The sequence below is a fragment of the Aquarana catesbeiana genome, linkage group LG03 (assembly GCF_042186555.1).
Source record: "Aquarana catesbeiana isolate 2022-GZ linkage group LG03, ASM4218655v1, whole genome shotgun sequence".
NCBI lineage: Eukaryota > Metazoa > Chordata > Amphibia > Anura > Ranidae > Aquarana > Aquarana catesbeiana.
Window position 1 is genome coordinate 68,368,714 of NC_133326.1, and position 19,041 is coordinate 68,387,754.

At 40.5% G+C, this 19,041-nt stretch overlaps 1 protein-coding gene across 1 annotated transcript in view; it reads right to left on the reverse strand.

Annotated features, from left to right (window-relative positions):
• Positions 1 to 719: 719 nt before the first annotated feature.
• SLC12A1 (solute carrier family 12 member 1) overlaps positions 720 to 19,041 on the reverse strand; it is a 199,763-nt gene continuing 181,441 nt past the window's right edge. The window contains exons 21-26 of the mRNA XM_073618670.1: positions 16,653 to 16,778; positions 14,309 to 14,420; positions 13,961 to 14,047; positions 8,021 to 8,156; positions 3,643 to 3,710; positions 720 to 1,618 (exon numbers count right to left, since the gene is read on the reverse strand). Of these exons, the coding sequence (XP_073474771.1) occupies positions 1,483 to 1,618; positions 3,643 to 3,710; positions 8,021 to 8,156; positions 13,961 to 14,047; positions 14,309 to 14,420; positions 16,653 to 16,778 (665 nt within the window). The 3' untranslated portion in view covers positions 720 to 1,482. The remainder of the gene's footprint in view (positions 1,619 to 3,642; positions 3,711 to 8,020; positions 8,157 to 13,960; positions 14,048 to 14,308; positions 14,421 to 16,652; positions 16,779 to 19,041) is intronic.

The window sequence follows — 19,041 nt, forward strand, 5'->3', positions numbered from 1 at the left end:
ATGAATTGTCGGTCCGACAATACACATAAAAGTTCATTGATAAAAACGGCATGGAAAAAAAAAAGCGTGGGGGTCCCCCCAAATTCCATACCAGGCCCTTCAGGTTTGGTATGGATATTAAGGGTAACTCCGCGCCAAAATAAAAAAAAAAAAATGGCATGGGGGGTCCCCCGCAAAATTCATACCTTGAGGTCTGGTGTGGATTTTAAGGGGAACCCCGCGCCAAAATTAAAAAAAAAAATTGAGTGGGGTCCACCCAAAAATCCATACCAGACCCTCATCCGAGCACGCAACCTGGCAGGCCGCAGGAAAAGAGGGGTGGGATGAGAGAGCCCCCCCCCCTCCTGAACCGTACCAGGCCACATACCCTCAACATTGGGAGGGTGCTTTGCTTATATAACTGAGGACGTTTGTGTTTATGTAAACGGGTGACCCCACCCCCCGTGGCACCACGGGGAAAGCCATAGGGAAGTCCCCGTGCGTCAGAGGGGTGCGGGTCACCCGCCCTAATGTTTTAGTAAACCACAATCAGATATTTTTCCATACTAATTACACACACCAAATTACAAGTTTTATTGTTTTTATTGATTTATTTTTCAACAGAAAGACAAAAGAGGGTATTACAATGCATTCTAGATGGAAAACATCAAATCAAATATAGTAAACATAAAAATGAGACTGAAAATGCCTCAAGAGGAAATTAAAGATTTAATGAGCACGAGAAAATAACTTAAATATATTTTTCTTTACACATATTTAAAATGTATATGCCTGCTTTAAAAGTGGATCTACTGTAGAAATGTGAAACTTTTTTTATTGGTTTTACAGTTTGGATAAAAATGGAAATTGCACTTAAAGTTTCTAATGCGCATGCCGTTTATGAAGGATAAGATATAACAATTTCCTCCTATTTCTCTGTGTATTGCCATAACAAAAACTATTGCACTGAACTGCATGTGACTACGAAGAGCCAATCAAAAGTCTGTCATGCATACTGGTTATTTTTTCAATTAAAGCAAGGTTGTCAGAGGCCAACCGAGAAAAGCTTTGTGTTAATATTTGTGCTGTTCGCATTCTCATGGATACATATATAGCTAGAGTATCCTACAAATATAAAACATAATTCAGAGTTTACAACGAATATATTATGCTATTAAAGAAAGCTGATCTAAAAACCCACTTTACATGTAATAGAAGAATGCAGTTAAAATATATTATCAAAGCAGTAGAATATTAAAATTTAACAATGGTAATTTGCACTTTGAAAACAAGATTTTGCTTTTGACGATCATATTAGGCAGGCTCATCAATTTAGTGAACATAATATTAAATATGATTTATTCTTAAGATCAAAAACTTTCTTTTTTTTTTTTCTGGCTTTACTTTAGTGCTTTACTTACAGTTTACATTTTAGAGATTTGGTTAGGCACTTTGAATATAATGAATGTTCACGCTACTTTGAAGATAGGTGAAGTTTTAGTGTTAGGAATAGAAAGTTAGTACATTCTTGTGATTTCCTCTAACCAGTAGCACAGGGGGGAGATTTTTAGAGAGAATTTCCACCCATGCCATATAAAGATGATCGGACACTGTTCCTTTTCTTGCAATGGGAAGGCTCCTGTCAATAGGAAAAAAACAAGTATTTTGATCAATGATGCACCTCTACCATTAATATTACATAGAGAAGGACTATTGAATTTAGCTAATAGATGTTCTAGAATAGAACAAGACAGTTAACTGCAGTTTCAAGGGCTTGTTACTTTTTCCATTAAAATGTACCTTCAATAGGGATGAATGGTAACATTTGTAAAACATGTAAAAAATGTGCCTCTTAAAGAGGAAGTAAACCCTGATGGGTTTTACTTCCTCTTTATTTCCCTGCAAAGGTAAAGCATAATGGGCTACTATGCATCGCATAGTAGCCCATTATGTGTCACCTATCAGAAACCAAAGCCTGTGCTGTCACTGCTGTCCCCAGTAGCAGCGAGCGTCCATCTTCTCCCCTCTTCCTTCCGGGGCCACAAACTCCGCTCTGTGACTGTCCAGAGTTGTGTGATGTCACTCCCGTGCATGTGCACAGGAGCCGTCAGTCACAGCATGACCCCCTTTAGAAACGGCACGATCTACCCATTCTAAAGACATTGCTGCAAACTGACCGGCACATATGTGAACCGAGTCTGAAGGTATCGATTTTAGTATTGGAGCATTTGCACAAGTACTAGTACTTGTGCAAATGCTTAGTATCGGCCCTGATGCTGATATCGGCACCAGTATCGGTGCAATGCTAGCCTATTTAAATACTGTTGTTGCCTGAACCGCCAAGTCTTTACACCTCCTATATAATAATAAATGCTATTACTTTTTTTTTTAGGTCCCTTTCACACATTACGGACCGTTCATTTCATCAGTTCAGTCACGTCAAAACGGATGTCGTATTCATCAGTTTTTCATCTGTTTTCATACGTGCTCATCCGTTTTTTTTACATACACTACCAATGAAAAAACGAATGAAAGACGGACTGTTCGTCGGTTTACATCCGTTTTTCGTCCGATCTGTTTTTTGAACGGATAAACAACAGGACTTTCATCCGCTCAAAAAAACGGATATTGATGGAAGCGGATGAAAATGGACAAAAATAGATGATCATCTGTTGTCATACATTTTTTCATAGGAATGCATTGATGTTCGTTTTTCATCCTTTAACGGATGGATGAAATACGGACGAACGGTCCGCATGTGTGAAAAGGGCCTAAAACTTAAACCTCTAAATTCTCAAACTTATGTGTGTTTTGATGACTGAAGACTGAGACTTATATGCCGCGTACACACAACCAGACTTTCCGGCAGAAAAGGTCCGACGGAATCATTCCATTGGACATTCTGATCGTGTGTATGCTTCATCGGACTTTTTCTTTCGAAAATTCTGACGGACCTAGAAATAGAACATGTTTCAAATCTTTCCGATGGAATCAGTTTCTATCGGGAAAACCGCTCATCTGTATGCTGTTCCGACGGACCAAAAACAACGCAAGAGCAGCTATTGGCTACTGGCTAGTGAACTTCCTTTTTCTAGTCCCGTCGTACGTCATCGTGTTCTAAATGATCGAACTTTGGTGTGATCGTGTGTAGGCAAGTCCGAGTTTATTCTGACGGAAAAAACGGTCGCGTGTACGCGGTATTATGTCGCATACACACGGCCGGTTTAGCCGTCACAATAAACTCCGAAGGTTTCCCTGACGGAACTCCGACGGAATTCCATTCAAGCGGTCTTACCTACACACGGTCAATCCAAAGTCCGACTGTCCAGAACGCGGTGACGTACAGCACGTACGACGGGACTAGAAAAAGGTAGTTAAATAGCCAGTAGCCAATAGCTTCCGTCTCGTACTTGATTCAGAGCAAGCGTAGTTTTTAATTCGTCGGAACAGCATACAGCCGAGCGGTTTTCCCGATAGGAATTGGTTCCGTCGGAAATATTTAGAGCATGTTATTGTTTATAGGTCTGTCAGAATTTTTGGAAAAAAAGTCCAATGAGGCATACACACGATCGGAATAGACGATGAAAAGCTTCCGTCGGACTTTTTCTGTCGGACATTCCGCTCGTGTGTACGCGGCTTTAGAACCAAATATATCATACTTACAATACAATGAGGTTTGCGGATCTGGAATGTTCTTGCAGAAGTTCATTAAGTCTTACTTGTCTGTAACTCTGCAAATGAAGAAAAGCATATAATAAAAACTGACCACTTCAAAGATGTGATACATAGTTTTACAGGGTTCCTGCTCATGTAAAACTTGATAGGTCCGTTTACTGCAGCAGAAGATTTTTAGGATGGGATCTTACTGCCCATAGTATTGTACTACATAATCTGGTTACAGTAAAGGAACAGCAGAGTTCAGAAGAATCTTACGTGTTTTGCATATCTAAGCGCTTGTTCATACCATAATGTGTTATAATGCACATAATGACTTTCATTACAACACTGGCTACTGCAATGCACTGTAACACATTGTAAATGTGTGGAGCGTTGTAACGCAAAGTTAATGTGCCCAATGCGAATCTAAAATATGCTGACAGCCCAATTATATTAAAAGGAAGCACAAGAATTCGTAAGATGCAGCACATTTTATTATGGTGTGACTTGTCCCAAAATCATAACCCATCTACAGAACTGCCAGGTTTATTTTGTTTCAATAGTTAGCAACCAACATCGGCTGATAAGAAATACACATGATTTTAAAAATCTGCTTCACCAGCTGCTCTTGCCATGTCGAAACTGGATTCTCATAAAAAAACAAAAAAAAACCAAATTGGAGCTACAGTGATGAGATATCTCTAAAATAAATCCTAGTTCCACCCAGTTGGTGCAGTCTTTACATAACCACATAATGTAGAACAAATAACTAAAGAGGACTGCTGCATGAGAGTAACACATTTGTTTTCCCACTCTACAAGACTCTGGTCCAGCCTCACCTGGAGTATGCTGTCCAGTTCTGGGCACCAGTCCTCAGGAAGGATTTACTGGAACTAGAGAGAGTCCAGAGAAGAGCAACAAAACTAATAAAGGGACTGGAGGATATTAGTTATGAGGAAAGGTTATGAGCACTGAACTTATTCTCTCTGGAGAAGAAACGCTTGAGAGGGGATATGATTTCAATGTACAAATACTGTACTGGTGACCTCACAATAGGGATAAAACTTTTCAGGGAAAGGGAATTTATTAAGACACGTGGCCATTCACTAAAACTGGTATAAAATCGGTTTAACCTTAAACTGCGTAGAGGGTTTTTTACTGTAAGAACGGTTAGGATGTGGAATTCCCCTCCACAGGCGGTGGTTTCAGCGGGGGGCATTGATAATTTCAAAAAACTATTAGATAAGCACCTGAACGATCACAACATACAGGGATCTACAATGTAATACTGACATAAAATCACACACATAGATTGGACTTGATGAACTTGTGTCTTTTTTTCAACCTCACCTACTATGTAACTATGTATGTATCTTTAAAGGTATGGCCACGTAGAAAACAGGGATAATTGGGTCTACAAGAGGAATCTAAAACATGAGTTGACTTTGTATAAAGTGTCTAAAAATACCCTCTCCAAATGAGCAAAGACTCCTGTTGATGGTAGAGTTCAGCATAGTATTGGATATGACAACAGTAAGATAAGTTTGTGATTTTTAGAGTTAAAGCAGATCTTCACCTTCCAATTCATCATCCCTCCTCTCCACCCCTCCTCCAGTTCTCTGCACAATTAAGGATCTTTTTTTTTCTTTATTTACCTTTTTTAGTGAAATTGTTTGGCCCCGGCCCCCTATGCATATCATTCTCCTAGGCGAATGATGTGCACTGTCTTCCCTTTGTTTCCCAGGATATGCATTTCACACATCCCAGGAGGAAAAGCATTTCATTTAGTAAAAGAGGAGGGGGGCAGGTCTAGCGGGCCGTCATCAAGAGATGTGCCGACTGAATCAAGAACAGATGGCAGCCTCTCAATGATGTCACAGTAAAACGTGGCGTCATGGCTGCCAGAAAGAAGGAGGACCTTCGCTGGACAGGGCTGGACCCGCTGGGTGGGTGAGCATCTAAACTGTGCAGAACTCACTACCATGAAGGTAGGGGTCTAAAAAAAAAAAAAAGGTGGGTGGAAAGCCACTTTATAACAAAAAAATTGAAGAGTGCTTTAACCATGCAGGACAAACTACCATGTTCATTTAATTGCCAGTCCCCCCACTGACCTATTGTTTGCGCCCCTTACATTGCATGCAGCTGGTGATGTCACTGGCACATGCACTCTGAAGGGATGGCATACCCGTGCCATTTCTCAGAGCTCCGTGCCGTGTCCATGACACCCCTGTGCATGCGCAGAAGTGATGTCATCACGGCTTGGCCAATCAGATGCCCGAAGCACTCGAACTCGGATGGAAGTGCTGTCAGCGGCAACAGCGTGCCGCTGGAGGGCTTCGTTCTAAGGTAAGTATTTCATAATGTGTTAGTCTGCAATGCAAACTAGCACATTATACCATTTTCTTCCAGGGCCTTGTATTGAACTGCATCAGTTTATCATTTTTCTGTAGTATGCTGACATACTGTTTAATGCTAATTAGGTCAATCTTTGCTGGACCTTCCTTTCTTCCATGTTATCTCAGTGTTGCTATTCACAGAGACAAGCTGAGGAAAGTCATTGGCTTCTTACACTTCAAAAGACGGAAAAAATATCCTCTGTACTGCAATTTGTTGAAATAAAATTACGTTGGATATAACTTCTGTGTTTCATTGAAGAGTTAAGCTGCCTGTGGATGGTGCCAAGGTCAGCAGGTGACCATAGTGTCTGGACAGACTGGGTCTAAGGAGGTATGTCAATGCATAAAGCAGCACTTGCAATATAACACTGTTAACTCAGAACTAAATCACCCTCTCCTTTACAGCCAACAAAGCTGCCATCTTAGCTTCTGTAGCTTCTGTTTGATCTGCAGTTGCTATGGTTATGCACATGTGATCATTTATGACACCAGCCATTTAATGACCTGACTGTTAAGAGTACAAGCAGCCATGACAGTTATCATTGATGGTGTGCCTTGAATGTAAACAGCTTTGGGAAACCGTTAAATCAATGGTTTTAGTTCCTCTTTAAGTCTTATGCTGGCCATACACTATGTAAATCGGCCAAACCCATTTTCGAAAAACAAACATTCGGCCATGAGAGCAAACGATAGTGCCATCATGTAATGACCGCTAAATCATTCAGTGGACATAAATAAATCAATTTTTTGTTTGTTTTTTTACACATACTGTACCTAGTTCAGATGGGAAACACATTAACCTTTCAATTTATCATTCATTTGGCAGAAAATCTCTAAACTTGGCCTTTGTTTTTTTGGCTCAAAAACGCCCCAATGATTATTGATTTTGGCATTAACTGGCCGAAAAACAAACAAACTGTCTAAATGACCGAATTTCGGACAATTTTTCGTATAGCGTATGGCCAGCATAAGGGTAAAGCCTAGAACACACTATCGTTTTTTTTTGTTCAACCCAGCGGGCTGAACGAAAAAAAAAATGAAGCGCTACAACAATCCATGTTATTACAGCGATCTGCACCGCTGAGCTATTGTGTTCTGACAAGACCCGCTTGCCAGAATGGTCAGCGCTCTAGAACCCTGGCTGAGAAACCTGATCGAATGCCAATCAGCAGACCTTTTTCGGTCATGCCCCTTCGACAGGAGCTGGACATTCAGTTGGATTCTGTTGGACCGGCTGCCGTAACATGGGCCAAATGTCGGCCAGTTCCTTTTCAACCGGCCAATACCGCACAATATTTGGCCTGTGTGTACGAGGCTTAATGCTCCGTACACAAGATCGGAATTTCCGCCAGCAAAAGTCCGATGTGAGCTTTTGGTCGGAAATTCTGACCGTGTGTATGCTCCATTGGACTTTTGCTGGTGGAATTTCCACCAGCAAAAGATTGAGAGCCGGTTCTCTATTTTTCCGTCGGATAAAGTTCCTATCGGAAATTCTGTTTATCTGTATGCAATTCCGATGCGCAAAAAACCACACATGCTCAGAATCATCGCTTCGTATGGAACTTCCCTTTTCTAGTGCCATTGTAGTGTTGTACGTCACCGCCTTCTTGATGGTCGAAAGTTCAGAGAACTTTTGTGTGACCGTGTGTATGCAAGCCAAGCTTAAGCGGAATTCTGATCGTGTGTACAGGGCATTAAGGGTTAGTGTTAGGTGGAAAGCACCGTGTCAAAAGCTAGTAGCACCAAGTTCTTTAAGGTGAAACATCAAATACTACCAAATGAAAACATATGTATAGAAATTGAGTTAATTAGAATTTTGTTCTTGGCCCGAATTATTGATGGGAAATAGTCTCCCAAAGCTAAGTTTAAGTTTCTTTTAGTTAATGTTATACACTTGCTGTGTTCCTTAGGATAGATCCAACAGACTGCCATTGAAGACACAGGAATCAGAATTATCCGTTGTATTGTGACATATAATAATAAACTACCTTCTCTTTGAACATTTCTATCTCAGAATCTGTTATTTTCCATGGATTTTCTCTTCTTATTTTCTCAGCAGTGGGTACATCTTTGGCACTTTCGTGGAGTCTGTAAGGTTCAATCATCTCTTCAAAAAACTTCCAGCTAAAAAACACGAACAAAAGACTGTTAAATGGAGGCCTTCTGGCACCTCTAGTTATCTTGCAGTGTGCCTTATGACATTATGCATGAGAAAACATATTACAAGAATTATCAGAAAGTTAAAAAAAAAACAGCAATTAAATCATAAACGGATGCTTTTTGTGGAAGTTGTTAGAAATGCTTTGCTATTATGAATAAAAGGCCAATGTACATTTTCATTCAGCTACCCATAAATTTGCAAATGACAAGCTGCACTTGGTATTAGACAGATGGAAAAATGCAGCAAAGGCTGGTGAATATTAAAAATAGAATGGCACATAGGGAAACACAGTGGATATGGAAGAAAGAGTGACCGCAGACTTCCAAAGAACTGAGCTTTAATATTTAAAATCCACATGAAGGACATCACAGACCAATGATAAAAAAGGATGGCAGCATGGTTAACGCGTTTCATGAAAAAAAAAATTTGCTTTATCATAACCCAGAATGCACCTGTAAAGTTACTCTTACATGCAAACGGTACAGCTGAATGTAATAGGCGCCTAATTAGTCTGCCAAAAAGACATTCATTATACACACACATGTAGGATATATAAAGACAGCAAAAAAAGATTGTAAAAAGGAAGAAGAGTATAATAGAAACAAAAGATATACAAGTATGTATACATATATATAATACAATGTAAAAAAAAAAAAAATATCAAACACGAATGCAACAAGCAGGAGATGAAACTTTGACATATTAGAATATATAACTCCTATTGCAAGTACATAAGTGAAGGCATAATAACATAGGGAAACAGTCACACAGAAGGCAAGGAACCACTTAAAAATTTATTTGACACAAAAGCCAACAATCAAACTTCTTTTTAACTTTGTGATTTTTACTGTTTATGTGTGCTGCCTGAAATGCACCTCTCATTCCCAGCCATGCTTAAAGTGGAAGTAAACCCTTTCTCTTAAACTTGTACCTACAGGTAAGCCTATAATAAGGCTTACCTGTAGGTACTATGAATATCTCCTAAACCTGCACAGTTTAGGAAATCTTTACACTGCATGTAGCCGGGGATGTCACCGGCACACGGTCTGTGACTCCCGCGTGCATGTGCGGGAGTGATGCCATTGCGGCACGGCCAATCAGGCGGCCGGAGGTTGCAAAGTCAGAAGGAAGACCGGGCGAAGATGGAAGCGTCTGACAGCGCGGCGCTACAAGGCTCTGTTCTAAGGTAAGTATTTGATAATGTGCTAAAATGTGCGATGCATACCCACATTTTGGGGTTGATTTACTAAAAGCAAATAGACTGTCCACTTTGCAAAGTGCAGTTGCACTCTGAAAGTGCAGTTGCTCCAGAGCTTAGCAAATAAGGTAAAGCTTAACTTTACAAAGAATACCCAATCACATGAAAGGAAAATAAAAAGAACAGCATTTTTACTTGCACATGATTGGATGACAGAATTCAGCAGACCTCTTGCTCATTTGCTAAGCTCTGGAGCAACTGCACTTTGCAAAGCGCACAGTCTATTTGCCTTTAGTACATCAGCCCCTATGCCTTTCCTTTGCAGGGTTTAAAAAAAATAAAAATAAAAAATTGGTGCAGTCTGCCACCGCTTTAATGATCAAATCACTACAGCTAATGTAATATACAGTGATAACAGTAAATACTGAGCAGATAGAGAAATGTTTCTGCAGGCAGAAGTCATGTACAGATCTGAAAGATAAAACGATTTTCTATTCCCTGAACTTTAAATGCATAGTCCAGCTTGTACTCTACAAAGAGACTTCTGAATGCATTATTAAATGCACAAAATATTTATGTATTATAACATTTATAAGTATAACAGAGATTGTTGATCCAGAGAATGTTTGTTTTACTTCAGGGGATCAGGAACTTTTTTTCCCCCCTCCTGGAGCAAATTGGACCATGCATTATAGGGTTTTGTTTTTCCTTCCTCTGGATCAACTCTCGGTTCTCTATATGGAGGACTATTTGCTATTTATTTATTGTTTTCTATTTGTTGACCTACATAGACTTGTGCCTTTTTTTGGCCGGACTAATTGTGCAATTATCTGGAAGAATTCTCCCTAAAGCTGGGTACACACTATGAGAAATTTGGAAGAAAAATTCCGTACGAGGAACGATCGTTTGATTTTAGTATAGTGTGTACTTAACTTTTGACATCCGATTCAGACTTTGCAAAGAAAATTTCCAAAGGGCTAAACTCCAAAACTTTTCTCGTATGTGAAGAGAAGGAACGGTTTTCATTCAAAGTGTTCTGTTTTCATACAGTTTTAGCACTAGAAAAATCACATACAAAAGACTGTGCATGATCAGAACCAATAGACATCAAAAAGGCCTTTGTAATAACAAACGTTTTGTACATTATTTCCTTCATGGGTTCCGACTTGTTGTGAAACATCAAGGAAAACCAGAAGATCATTCGCCTGATTTTCTTATAGTGTGTACCCAGCTATACTGATAGTTAAAAAGATAACTGGTGTCGGTAGTTATATAAAAGGCAGAAATTACTTCTCAATGGCAACATCTAGAGGAACCCTAGAGTTTTCTTGGAACTCTGGTTGAGAAAGGCTGACCTAGACAATGGAGTGGATTTACTAAAGACAGATAGACTGTTCACTTTGGAAGAGAAGTTGCCCTTTGCAAGGGGGTTTTCTCCAGAGCTGAGTGAATTAGGTGAAGCTCTGTCGACTTCCATCATCAATCACATGCAGGTACAAATGCTTTGCAATGTGAAATTTGACCACATTCACTAAGCTCTGGGGAAAATGCCCTTGTACTGTGCAACTCAGCTTTCAAAGTGAACGGCCTAGTTGCCTCTAATAAATCAACTTCAATGTCTCAACATTTACTGAGGATCCCTCTAGTCCACGTATCCTTAACTTGTTTTAGTTAACCACTTTAGTTACCAGGCCAATTCTGACATTTCTCTCCTACATGTAAAAATCATCATTTTTTTGCTAGAAAATTACATAGAACCCCCAAACATTATATATGTTTTTTAACAAAGACCCTAGAGAATACAATGGTGGTCATTGCAACTTTTTATCTCGCACGGTATTTGCGCAGCAATTTTTCAAATGCGTTTTTTTTGGAAAGCATAATGTGAAAGATGAAGTTACGCCGAGTAAATAGATTCCTAACATGTCACGCTTCAAAATTTCACACGCTCGTGGAAATGCGCCAAACTTCATTACTTAAAAATCCCCTTAGGCAACACTTTAAAAATTTTTACTGGTTACATGTTTTGAGTTACAGAGGAGGTCTAGGACCAAAATTATTGCTCTCACTCTAACGTTCGCGCCGATACCTCACATGTGTGGTTTGAACACTGTTTTCATATGTGGGCGGGACTTACGTATCCGTTCGCTTCTGCGTGCAAGCTCACGGGGACAAGGGCGCTTTAAATTTTTTTTTTTTTATTGTTAATTTTACTTTATTTATTTTAGCTTGACACTTTTTTTCTCCAAAAATGTTTTTTGATAAACTTTTATTTCTATTACAAGGAATGTAAACATCCTTTGTAATAGGAATATGGCATGACAGGTGCTCTTTACAGTGAGATGTGAGGTCAATAAGACCCCACATCTTACCTATAGGCTGGGAAGCCTGAAATCCAAAAAAAAAAAAATCACCACTTCCCAGCCGAAGCGGCGCCGTTTTTTTTAATACAGAGGCCGTGCGTGACGTCATAACATCACGCCCGTCCTCTGAACGATCATAGAGACTCCGACGACCATCTGGTCCGCCGGAAATCTCTACTCTGAACATCCGGGGCCGGCGGATTCTGTGTCCGACTTACCGATCGTAGCAGTGAGTCGTTAGAAGCACCGGAGGGCGGCGGGAGGGGGGGGTCCCCTCTCACCTCCCGTAAGAACGATCAAGCAGCGGAACAGCCGCTATGATCATTCTTATGGTGCACAGATTCGCCAGCTCTAAAAGACGATATCTGAATGATGCCTATAGCTACAGGCATCATTCAGCTATCCCCGCTCGAAGCCGAGGACGTCATTTGGCGTTAAGATAACTGCAGTCAGTCACATGGGACTGAGCTGATCTTGATGATGTAGCACAGCAGTTAAAGTGGAACTTTATGTATGAAATGAAAATAGGTAAACAAAAAGGATTTTTAGTGCAGAAGAGACATGCTTTATCTCTTTGCATTAAAGTGATTGTAAAGTCTCGTTTTTTTTTGCGTTAAAAATAACAAACATGTAATATGGTTTTGCACAGAGCAGCCCAGATCCTCCTGTTCTCAGGTCCCTCTTCGGTGCTCCTAGCCCCTCCCCCCGTTCAGTGCCCCCACAGCAAGCAGCATGCTATGGGGGCAACTGAGCTGAGTCACAGTTCCCTGTGTCCATTCAGACACGCAGCAGTGGCCCGGCCTTGCCCCCTTTCTCTCCTGATTGGCTGACTGATTTTGATTGACAGCAGCGGGAGCCGATGGCGCCACACTGCTGTCTCAGCCAATGAGGAGGGGAGACCCGGGTACATGAGAAATTTGTGCAACATCGCTGGACCGAGATGGGGCTCAGGTAAGTATTGGGGGGGGCTAGGGGGACGCTGTTGCAAACAGAAGGCTTTTTATCTTGATGTATAGAATGCAAGTTAAAAAAAAACCTTCTACCTTTACAATCCCTTTAAAGTTACCTATTTGCCTGTCTACCCTTGTACAGTGAACAGCGCATGCGTCATTTTCTGTAGAGATTTGGCAATACTGAAGCAGACTGCAATCCCATTCATTTGGGGTGACATCATATTGACCCGGTCACTGAATGGGAGCAGCGATTGATACCTGGAAGTTGGCAACTTGAAGAAGTCAGCGGCTGGCGGGGACCTCCAAGGGACCACATTGCTGGAACCAAGGTCAGTATAGTTCTGCTTTAAGATTTGTATTTGCAAACCCTAAAAATTATCACTTTTGATCATTTGCAATTGAAATTATGGTGGATTTACTATAAGAGTAGAGACTCTTCACTCAGCAAAGTGAATGTTCACTGAGCATAGTCAATAAGGAGAATTTGTGTTAATTTAATTAGCCAATCATGTCCCAGCAAAGACCCTTCTTTTTAAAGCGGTAGTAAACTGCTGCAAAAAAAAAAAACAACAATTTTTCCCTGTAAGACAAATGCATAATTTGCTAGTATTGCATACTAGCACATTATACGAGACTTACCTTAAAATGAAGCCCTCTAACGGCGCGCTGTCACCGCTGACAGGGCCTCCATCTTCACCGGGTCGTCTTTCCGGGTTCGCATCCTCCGGCTACATGAGTGGCCAGGGCCGCGATGACGTCACTACTGCGCATGCGCGCCTTTATGGCACAACCTCTGAAGGTCCAACGCGATTATGCCAGACCTTCAGAATGCATGCGCTGGTGACATCACGTCAAAAAGTATATATATGTGAATTATTGATTTTACAATTATTTTGTTCTGATTTTCCAAACTTAGCTTGATTAGTATATAGGGAGAATGCAGTGCAATACAATTTATTTATACATATATCTTGCTAAGCTGGTTAACATTATAACATGAGTACGACTGTTGGTTAGTTCGTTCTAGGTATGGTGAGAGCGAGAGTTTTTTTAATTCTACAAATAAACTAATGAACACTGTATCAGGAAAAAACCTTTCCTACAGTTGATGTAACGATCTGACCTGTGTAAAAGAATAATGAGTACCAGTATTTGTGATTACTTTTCTATAGCCTGGATTTTAGTCACAAAACCAACACCGGGATAAAGGGAAAATCAGTGGAAAAGAGTACTAAAGTTTAAAAATTCCATACCTTTCTTTACTTGGCTTTGTATTAATGTCTGCAACAATGTATATATCTGCAAATTTGATGCGGAATTTACTCAAAAGTGCTGCCATCCTGCGGAAATAAATATTAACATATAAATGGAGTATTACCACAGATCTTAGGCAATTTTCATTCAGAAGAAAATGCAACCATGTATGTTTCTTTAGGTAGCATATCATATACATCAACTGTCAGTGGAAGAAAAGGGTGACTCTAGATCCTAGTGAGAATGTACATATTTACATATTTATGGAAGCATATTAATGGTACTCTCAGTCTGGGGATAAATCAAATGTCTACACTTCATAAAAGCTCGGCAACGTGCATAATTACATTAGTTTTTCATCTTCAATACGGTTCACTTTTCCTCCAATGAAAATTCTCAGTTTACAGTCCTTCCATTTCTTTCTGAGGGTCAGAATATGTGGGATAAGAAGGGTCAAGCCTACAAAAAAACACATTGATAATAGTCTTAAATGTCAATTTTAAGCATACATCAGTAGGGATTTCATAAGTCACTATGCAAGGCTCTATTGCAGTGGTCTCAAAACTGTGGCCCAGGAGCCATAAGTGGTCCTTTGCTTGCTTTATCTGGCCCTTGGCGCACTATTCCACCAACTGACACCAAGGATGGAACACCATTCCCCCTACTGACACATCAAGGGGACACTATTTTTCTCACTAATATCAACAGTGGGACACTATTTTCCCATTAGAACCCAACCAATGATGAGGCACTGATGCAGGGACATTTTCTACTTGCACTGGCCACAGGCCGACCCCCACCCCAAAGTCTGAAGGACAGTAAACTGGCCCTTTGCTTAGAATGTTTAGAGACCTCTGTTGTAGTAAATAGCAGTATTTGTCAACTGGCTAAACACATGCTCCTTGGCGTTTAGAAATGATTCAGAAAAACATATTTCACAGCACCACAAAGTTCAAGTAAAAGAATGTGTGGTTTCAAAATTTCAAACATAGTTGCACTGTTCAGGCAAGTTTTCCAGAGTAATTTTACTGAATACTGTTGTGTGTATTCCCACATTTGAACCAATCCCAACCTGTAGCCTCCCTGGCGGTATGATTATGTCAGATTTTTGCTTCTCAAAGCGGTACAATTGTTTTGCATTGAAATTTGGCGTTTTATATTGTAGGCCTGTAATTCTTAGCAATAATACATATAAATCTGTCCAAACAAGAGTCTAGTAGACATCCCGGGTATGATAAAGTTTGAAACACAAAATCATAAATTACAATATAATAAATAACTATAAATAATTATAAAAAATAATAATCTGATAATAATAAAATAAATTTCCCCACGATTTACTATCACTCAATTCTGCAAGTGTTCTAATTTATTATCGTTGTTTTCTAGCTGGTCTAAAACCACTTTTGACGTAAAGGGACACTTTTTGGTTGCTATGGACAATCTCAAGTTTCCAGGCAGAAAGAACAGTGTATATAATATAAAACTGCATGCAGGGCACTGGACAAAAGAGATGTGAAATAATTTCATACAGTACATGTAAATTTGTAAGATTACAGTGTACTGTATGTGTTATGAATTTTCAATTTTTTGAATTTTGCCGCCGGGCTCCACCTCCGTGCGTCGCGGCGCTCGCAGGGAATGGAGCCCGGCACAGAGAGGCTTCGGGCAGAGGACAGAGCGCGCAGACACAGTGGGGGACATCACAGGATCCTGGGGAAAAGGTAAGTAACCTGCACCAGGATCCTGCAATGCAATCCCGAGTGTGGCTCAGGGTCACCACTAATGGTGCTGAAATTTAACCCCGAGCCACACTCGGGAAAACCGCCAGGGAGGTTAAAGAAAACTATACAAGCTGCTCTGTTGGAAAATTGGCAGACTTGCTTGTGTGTAGACACTGGGATTGATTTACTAAAGGAGTAGAGACTGTTCACTTAACAATGTGAATGTTTACTGAGCTTAGTAATGTATTCACATCAATCAACTAATTGTGTACTAGCAGAAGTTCTGTTTGTCCTATTTCCCTCATATCTAATTGGAACTGCCTCTTCTTATTTAGTAAATCAGTTCTTTAGTCTGACTACACTGGTTGCGTCCCATAATTTTAGACATTTAACCTAAATGACGTGATTTGTTCTTTTGGCACATATACTGTTTTTCTAGTTTTAGAAGACATTAGTTTGCTAGCAGGCCCTCACATATCACCTGATGAATAACTATCATATGTCTATGCAGCTCAAAGAACTTACAAAGGTACTCCCAAATATTTCCAGCTACTAACTTTTTTATCAATACTTTTTTTAAAACAATACGAATTAGTGTGGTCCAGAGAATCGCTTGATTTCCCCATCAACTGCTGGGGAGCATTGCCAGCCAGCAAAACATAATGATTACTGTTAGCTATAGCCACCAGCAGTAATCGAATGTAAAAAAAAAAAAAACAACAGGCTGGTTGTACCCAAGTCGATTCATTGATCAGTCTGCCCATACATGGATCGAATCTAAGCCAGTATCTTCTGAACCGGTCAAATTTCAATCCATGTATGGCCGGCTTAAATGTACTTTTAGGTAGAAATACTAGCTTCCAGAATATGAGCAACATGTTCAATTACCATATGTTAGTCTTTCCTATTATTTATGGGAATGCAGCATAGAGTCAGAAGATCTTGGAAGTATCACAGTATTTCTTACCTCCATCATCGAAAATCCACCACACATCAATTGTGCCTTTGCCCTGCTTCTTCTTGAACTGCTCACTAGCTTCTACAAGTTTTTGGTTGTATTCACCAGACGGCATTGCTGGGAGTGTATTGACTTCTGAAAAATACAGCAAAACCTATGAATGCTAAATCTACATAGTCAGCATATTTACAGTATAAAGGAACTTGTCTATAAAGATAAATGTGGATTTGGTGATCTCTCCTTGAGAAAATGCTGGTTACCTGGTTGACAAGATGACCCCTTGGTTAAAATACTTTCTGATCCACTGATCCAGTACTAGTATGATGATCAGGAGTTCTGACTTCCTTCTAACGTCTCTAGCTTGTTCTGAGTCAGCGGTTCGAAAAGTAATGAAGCCAGAGACAGCCATTTCAAAAAAGAGTTCCCCATATTCATCTCTGTACAAATTTCCTTTAAAGCAGAATTAAAGAGGAAGTAAACCCATGGGAGGCCGCGATTAACGGCACAGGCTAGGGAAGAAACGGCACTTAGTTTAATTTTTTCCCCGCGTATGCGCCATTGAAATTTTCGACAGACTACAAGTGAAATATCTCCTAAACGGCGCACGTTTACGAGATATTTCCACTACCTATAGGTAAGCCTTATTCTAGGATTACCTATAGGTAGAGGTCCAAAAAGTGGGTTTACAACCACTTTAAAGGGGTTAAAACTTTTCTTTCCAACAGTCCCTCGCTGGTGCCGGTATCATCTCCTCTATACTGGTCTTCAGCCAGCTTCATTGGCCGGCACGGGCTGACATCACTTCTTTGCATGTGCAGGAGGGCACCATCCTAGCACACAGAGCATGGCCCCGCGCTGTAAGTCAAGTTGTGCATGCGCAGCTCAGTTTACAGCTTCAGAAAAGACAAAGAGCAGGCAGGTAGGGGCATTTTATTACAGAAGAGACATTGCCTGTCTCTTCTGTAATAAAAACCTGTATAAAAGGAAATCTTGCGCTAAATAATAATAATAGTAAAGACTGCTGCACTTTTACTACTCCTTGAATATGAGGAAGTGAAAAATTGTGCCAAAAAATATAAAAGGTATGGGCTGTCTTATGTGTGAAAAATCAAAATATACTGTGTGACCCACCACTGAGTATTTCAACATATGAATATAACAACACAATAATGAAAAACAATTAAAGCGAGTTCCACAAATCAAGTGTCCAGATGTGTTTAAATCTTGTTCCAGAAAATAATTATACTGTGCACCACTTCTAGTGACAGAGTAACAATCAATCCGTGTTCCAAATGAAAAGGATTAAATGTGCCTCTTACCAGATCCCCATGATCTCTAAGTTATAGGAGATCATGATACGCCTAGGAATGGAGGAGCCTAGCCTGTTACGGGGAAACGTGTTGGAAGGAGACGGGAGTTGTGACACGATTATGATCCAGACCTGTTGGTGATCCCTGGGTTGGATTATCCTCTCTCTACTGCTTGTTTTTATTTATGATGCTGTAAGTGCATATTTTAGCCCAATAATTCCCTTATGTATACATAATACGTGATGAGCCTTCCCTCTGTTCTTAATCCTATGCATATATCGGGTGGAGAGTGCCGAGTGATTCCAGATCGAAGTGTGCTAGGCTGGGAAGCTGATCAGCAGGCTGTTTGATCTATTCATCACGGAGGTAGAAGTATTCATTTGATGAGTCCTTACATCTGTTCACCTCAGGCGTATCATGATCTCCTATAACTTAGAGATCATGGGGATCTGGTAAGAGGCATATTTAATTCTTTTCATTTGGAATACGGATTGATCGTCACTCTGTCACTAGGAGTGGTGCACAGTATAATTATTTTCTGGAACAAGATTTAAACACATACAGTGGAACTTCGGATTACGAGCATAATCCGTTCCAGGAGTATGCTCGTAATCCAAAGCACTCGCATATCAAAGCGAGTTTTCCCATTGAAGTCAATGGAAACGAAAATAATTTGTTCCGCATTGACTTCAATGGGATGCAATACCGCATGCGGCCAGAGGCAGGGGGCGCTGGAGAGCCTCAGAAACGGCCGAAAAGGCCAGAGCACACTTCGGCTGACCTCGGCAAACCTCGGAATGACTCTATTCACAAGCCTTTCTGAGGTTTGCTGAGGTCAGCCGAACTGTCCTCGGACCTTTCCGTGCATTTCCGAACGCCGATGATCTGCGCTGTTCGGCTCTGGCGCCCCCCACCTCAGGCCAAAAGCAGTACTGCACACCGCTTTTGGCCTGAATCCTGCTCGTTTTGTGAGACAACATTCACGAACCGAGTTAGGAATTTTAGAAATACAGTGCTCGGTTTGTGAAACGCTCGTTAACCGCGTTACTCGCAAACCGAGGTTCCACTGTATTTGATTGAACATATAT